The sequence below is a fragment of the Solanum tuberosum genome, unplaced genomic scaffold, assembly GCF_000226075.1.
Source record: "Solanum tuberosum cultivar DM 1-3 516 R44 unplaced genomic scaffold, SolTub_3.0 scf00160, whole genome shotgun sequence".
Taxonomy (NCBI): Eukaryota; Viridiplantae; Streptophyta; class Magnoliopsida; order Solanales; family Solanaceae; genus Solanum; species Solanum tuberosum.
This window is the reverse complement of record NW_006239085.1, coordinates 173,938-180,444: the sequence shown is the minus strand read 5'-3', so window position 1 is coordinate 180,444 and position 6,507 is coordinate 173,938. Positions and strand designations below refer to the sequence as shown.

Here is a 6,507-nt window from a genome sequence, read left to right as displayed (position 1 = left end):
ACTATTTTTCTATAGTTATTTGATTTTAATTTAGTGTAGGGACAAAATAGAAATGTTTATTCCATATTACTGAATATAAAATTTATTTTGTAAATGATAAATTTTAAATGATTCATATATATTCACATACTTTTACATTTGTTGTGAGTTTTTTTATAAAAAAAAAAGATCTCAGAACATTTTAAAATAATGTATTTTTGAAGTTAGAAGATCTTGTTAACTTGATAATACATTCGTGACATATATAATACTTTACTTTAAATACAATTACCTACCCAAATATAAATATATATTTACATTAATGAAAATATTTATCTCATAAAAATTAGCTATTAAATAAATAATAATAATTAAACTAATACAAACATCAACTGACGTTATTACAAGTCATATGAACTTTTCTTCGTCTAAAATACTAAAATATTAAGAAATAGCAAATAAGTAAAACAAAAGGGCAATGCTTATATAGTATTAACTATTTTGAAGCAAACTTCCTGGCAATCTAAATCACATAAGTATCATTTATTTTCTTTGTCTTGAGCATGAAAAAAACAAATCGTGAAAATTCTCTAAATTTTGGAAAAAAGATATTCAGAAGCATATATCTACATCACAACAGAAGCTGTTAATTAAAAAAATGAATTTAGAGTACATCATTTTAACTTCATATATTGGAACATTACATACTAATGTATATATTAAGCAAAAAAATAATTATTATATCACCAAAATTATTTTTCTCAAGTACTCGAGGTTATGGAATATACCTTCTTTGGATATAACGATTTACTTCATCAATATAGTGGTACCTCATATTTCACTAAGCTTCGAACTCACTCAACGACAATAAATCACACAAAAAATTTAAAATGTAAGAAAAAGAAGAGTAGAAGATTAAAAAAAATTGTGGTTGAAAACTGAGAGGAAGCCCCTCTATTTATAGTTAACAAAGGGTAGTAAGAACAAGTGTTTTTTGTGTCTTATATGAAAAGTCATGACCTTTCTGCGAAGTCACAACCATTTGAAAAAGTCACAACTTATTGGAAAAGTCACAAATATTTAAAAAAGTCACAACTCATCGAAAAATCACAACCCTTTGAAAAAAGTCACAACTTATCGGAGAAGTCATAACTCATCGAAAAAGTCACAACCTAAGTTAAGGATATTATAGTTATTTAACATTCAAGTCAGGAGTTCATGATTTTAAGGTAATAAATGTAATATATATATATATATATATATATATATATTGTATTAGTTTGACTCTTTTATTTAGTTAATCTACCAATAAAATAAAATTGCATGTAGTCAAATATAAAATAAAATAAACATAATTGTATATGCTTATCTGTACTTATTACTATAACTGACTATAGATTTCTAAAAATATTTCCTTATGATTATTTAAACTATACATAACTCTTGAAACAAAAATAACTTTGGTTCTATCAGTTATAAACTTTTACAAAAATATTGACATGAGTTTTTCTATGTCTATTGCTCCAATAGATTATTTTGAAAGGCTGCCAGAAGGGTGCATTATTGAAATAATTTCAAAAACAACCCCTTCTGATGCTGTAAAATCAACAATATTGTCAAAAGAATTCAAACGTGTTGTAGAATCAGATCTAATTTGGGGAAGATTTTTGCCCTTCGGTTATCAAGAAATAGTTGATAGATCAGAGTTTCCTCCAATTTGCAACACCAAAAAAGAGCTCTTTTTTAGTCTATGTGATTCTCCCATTCTCCTTGATGGAGGCAAACTGGTAAAATTTCATTTTGATTAGGTTATTTTTAAGCTTATTTGTTTTCTAACGGTACTGTTTGAGTTAGTTTTTGTGTACGCTACCTCTCACCAAAGGTGAATTTATGATTTATGAATTCAATTTTAAAAAGGATCTTAACATTAAATCCATTTATTTTTAAAGTTGTGGGTTCATATCTATTATTTGTTGTATTTATCATGATTTTTTACACAAATATTATGTTCTACAATATATAAAAGTATTTTTTATCCCTCCCCGAGAGTCCCCACGTCTTTTTGGTTCCCTTGGTAACATGAACCCACAAAATTAGTGTTGATGTAAGGGGTGCTTACCATCCTAACAATTTCCTCTTGTCAATATGAATTGAAATTATTGGATTCATATGAAACTAGCTCTTCTCACCAATAGAAGTACCAAAAAGGGTGGAGTTAGAAATTTGTACAAGGGAATTAAACAAGATGATAGGTGTCACACCTAGGATTTAAATTCGTAATCTAATGCAAACCCCATTTGGTACTAAACTAGAATTATGGATTAAACCGTTCATATATAATTAAAAAAAATATTTTACCTTGTTTGCGTTAGTGTATTTTCAAGCAACGAGATTCAATCAACTTTTTTGAGATCCTTTCGCTCCCCTCGTATGCCACATAACTCTACAACTCAAGTAAGTAGGAAGAAATCACAGTGTTTTTATCTTTACTAAAATTCTTAATTTAGTTCTTAAGATTCTTAATCCTATCTATTAGTCACCTGCTATATCTTTTTTTTTTGTACTTTTTGTGTGTAGTTATCGCCACTAAAAATATCAAACAAAACATGTTTTATTGTGTTTCGCTCTCCAAAATTTAGATTATTTGTAAAATTGTACAATTTGATTTTTTGGTGGTTATTATGTATCAAATTGTATCAAATTGTTATTTTATATATACTGTTTGTTTTGATTAATCAAATTATAAATACAACACGACACATTGTGAATATTGATTAAAGTTTTTTTTCCTGTTATTTTACATATAATGTTTGTTTTGATTAATCTAATCATTAATACAACACGACACATTGTGAATATTGATTAATTTTTTTTCTCAGAGTTTTTTTCTCGATAAACAAAGTGGGAAGAAGTGTGTTATGATATCATCGAGAGAGCTTATGATTTTGGCGTGTGGGAAAACATACTTTTGGCAATGGAAGAAACACCCCAATTCCAGGTTTATATCTTTTCTTTTTCTTAATTTAATCTTTTACGTCCCTGCACCTTCTTATAAATGTTTTATGAAATACATTCTTTATTCCTCTCTTTTTGCTCATTTATTCAAAAATTTGTTGATTTTCTTGGTTATTATAAAAATTGTCTCTTCGTTTGTATTGATTAAAGGAATGCTATTTTAAAATTAGAGTTTACGTTATGTATACTAAGAATATAAACACTAACTTGCATTATCAAATAAAGCTAGTCCATGCTTAGTAATGCACTCTTGAGCAAACAGCAAGGCTATCGAAAATGGTTTTAGAGAGAAGATTACGGGTAGGGGGGACCAGAAGAATCAAGATTAAAGAATCAAGTGAGCCAAACAGAAGGCAAACCAAGGTTTCAACATCTGACAATGGGAAAAGTTCTAAATTAAAGAAAAAGAATCCTACGCATGAGATTGTTATTACAAGAAAAATGAAGGTAACATAGCCACATTTACCCAAAACTAGAAATAAGATGGAAAAAAGAAGCTTTGGATTTCGAGACCTCTTATATAGTTGAAGAAAGTAAGGAATCAACAAGAAGCACTCATCACATTCACTCTGACAATGAAAAGGAGCTTGATTGTGTATCTGTAAGTGAACAATTGCTCGATTATGCAAATAATTGGATTGTTGATTAAGGATGCTCCAATCACATGACCACTGATGAGAAAAAGCTTATCAACATGAGTGAGTATAAAGGCGGTCAAGTAGAGGTGACAACAAATAGTTCTTTAATGTCAATAACTCATATTGAAAAGACGGAGTTCATGCCTCATCATAGCACAAGACTCAACTTCAAAATATCTACCATTTTTCGGATTTGAAGAACTTATTATTTGTGTTGCAACTAACAACCTTAGGAAACTATGATGTATTTGTATCAAATGACATAAAATTAGATCAAAACTTCAAAGTTATGAACTTTCATATCATGGAGGTAGTTAATATACATCATGGTAGCCGAGAAAACTTTTATGAAGAACACTCAAAGTGTTGAAACAACTTATCAATGAAATCCACATCTTGGACACTTGAGCTACAACAAATCAAAAATCATGATGCTACAGTCAAAATTTAAAAATCTTTCCCAAGCTAGAGGAGACATTATATATGTTGTATGCCAATATGAAAAAGCACATCAACTTAATTTCCTATGGAGAAACAAAGTATCAAGACTATAAGCCACTGGAGCTAGTGCACTTAATAAACATGTTTGAACCATTAAAACAACCTTCTATTAGTGGCTACTGATATATGGTAACATTCATTGATGAATTTTTAAGGTACGTGTGGATTTAATTCTTAAAGGATAAGTCTAAAGTATGTGATAATGATATTGGAAGAAGAATGAAATGTTTTTGTATGATAAATGGGGGAGAACACGTCATATGATTTCAATGACTACCTTAACAGAAGATGATAAGGTGATAATTAAAATTCCCAAATATGCAAAAATTAAATGGGGTGTTGTAGATGGACTGTAATTTCTAACAAAGGGGATTAGTACAAGGGAGGATATACCCTTATAGGTACGGGTTCAATTGAACCCATAACTTTAAACGTAAAACATAAATTTATGTGTAACAATTTAATAAAGTTGCAATTAATAATGGACATGAACCCATAATTTTAAAAACATAATAGATTTAACGCTAAGAATCTTAAAAGACTGAACTCATACAATTTCATCTCTCTCATTTGTAGTGATTTCACTACTCAAACATTCATAGTTTGCATGTAGAAGCAAGATTTTTTGAATAATGCATGAAGATTGTTGTCCTCATAACGAAGAGGATGCCACATTGATTACGATTTATCTCACCATTCGGAAAAAAAACAAGAAGACGATACCTAATTTAAGTCATTTTTGAGAGATTGTATGTGAGTCATATGTGCTACTGCTAGTTCATCTCTACAACAAGTTGTATAAAAATGTTGTTTGTTGCATCATTATTAGTTATGATGAACAAATATAGGGACAAAGTTGTTGTGGCCCTACCACAAATCAGACGTAAGCGTATATAAATGTAGTAATTAATGAAACATTAGCATGGTGGTCCAAAGAGGTTTCCTTACTAGAACTAACAACACTTGAGTGAAAGCTGCAAGATAAACTCAAACAAGAAAAATGAGGGGACAAGATAGAAACTAACCATGAGGCAAAGGGAAAACCCCAATCACCTACTCAAGGGGTATCTCCACAAAAATAGGTCATGGAAAATAGGAGCTTATGAAACTTCTGTCATGTTGCATAAAGAAGTCAAAGAAGCACCAAAACCGCAACTAAGGAGGTCTACACGACTGAAACACCCAAACACCAAGTTTATAGATGCAACCTCAGCAAAGGTTTTCCAGATCAAGAAAATTACTACAATGAAGATGCTTCAGAGGGCAGTGAATGGAGAAGTTTAAAGGAAACTTCTGTCATGTTGCAAAAAGAAGTCAAAGAAGCACCACAACCGCAACTAAGGAGGTCTACATGACTGAAACACCCAAACACCAAGTTATAGATGCAACCTTAGCAGATGTTTCCAGATCAAGGAAATTGCTACATTGAAAATACTTAAAGAGTATTGAGTGGAGAAGTTTAAAGGAAACTTCTATATCATGTTGCTAAAAGAAGTCAAAAAAGCACCACAACCACAACTAAGGAGGTCTACATGACTATAACACCAAAACACCAAGTTTATAGATGCAACCTTAGAAGAGGTTTTCCAGATCAAGGAAATTACTACATTGAAGATGCTTCATAGAGTAGTGAGTGGAGAAGTTTAGAGGGAAAAAGAGGTACAATGGATCACTCAAAATGGATGCAAAGAATAAATTAAATTGGTGTTGAGGGGGAATGTTAAAAAATCATCAAACTTAATATCTACAATAATTCAAAGAAGAACATAGAATATTCAGGACTTGTGGAGAATTGAAGGATCATCTCTATAATGAGAGTTCTTGAATGCAAACCTAAAAACATTATAGAAAGTGAAATTCTATAGATAAGTGATTGGTGTAGTTCTTAAATATATTATTCACTAGATTCTTTCATAACCACCTATAAATATAGGTGGTTAGAGTTTTATGTGTACTCAAATAAAGAGTGTGTGATCAAGCAAGGAGTAAGAAAAATGTGTACTCATTTCAGTGTAAAGTGTCGTAAGAGGCGGATCTGAAATTTTAAGTTTTTACGGCTTTTGTACTATAATTATTTTTCCTTTCTTGTTTTTCCATATATTATTTATACTTATTAACTTAGTTTCTTAATGTAAATGCGGAATTCAAGCCATAATTGTTTGGTTCTACCAAAGTTGTAACTCTATTATGACTTGAAGTGTGCTTAAGTAGGCTCTTACAGTATGGTCATTAAAAATACTCTACGACTTCATTAATGATTTATGTTAATCTTGTTTCCAAATTTTACGTGATATTAACTTGTTCAATTTCTATTTTATTGATAGGTCTTACTAAACTAGTAATTGTGTTATGGCTCCCCCCCCCCCCCCCCCAA

The 6,507-nt window shown here is 30.2% G+C and overlaps 1 protein-coding gene across 2 annotated transcripts in view; it reads left to right on the top strand.

Annotated features, from left to right (window-relative positions):
• The first annotated feature begins 1,465 nt into the window (after positions 1-1,465).
• The window catches only part of LOC102601064 (F-box protein PP2-B10-like), an 8,555-nt gene continuing 3,513 nt past the window's right edge, over positions 1,466-6,507 (top strand). The window contains exons 1-2 of one of the 2 annotated variants that reach the window (XM_015311480.1): positions 1,466-1,766; positions 2,882-2,977. In XM_015311480.1, coding sequence (XP_015166966.1) covers positions 1,753-1,766; positions 2,882-2,977 — 110 coding nt within the window. In that variant the 5' untranslated portion in view covers positions 1,466-1,752. Of the gene's footprint in view, positions 1,767-2,858; positions 2,978-6,507 lie in introns of both variants that reach the window. The other variant, XM_006353738.1, reaches the window with a different exon arrangement.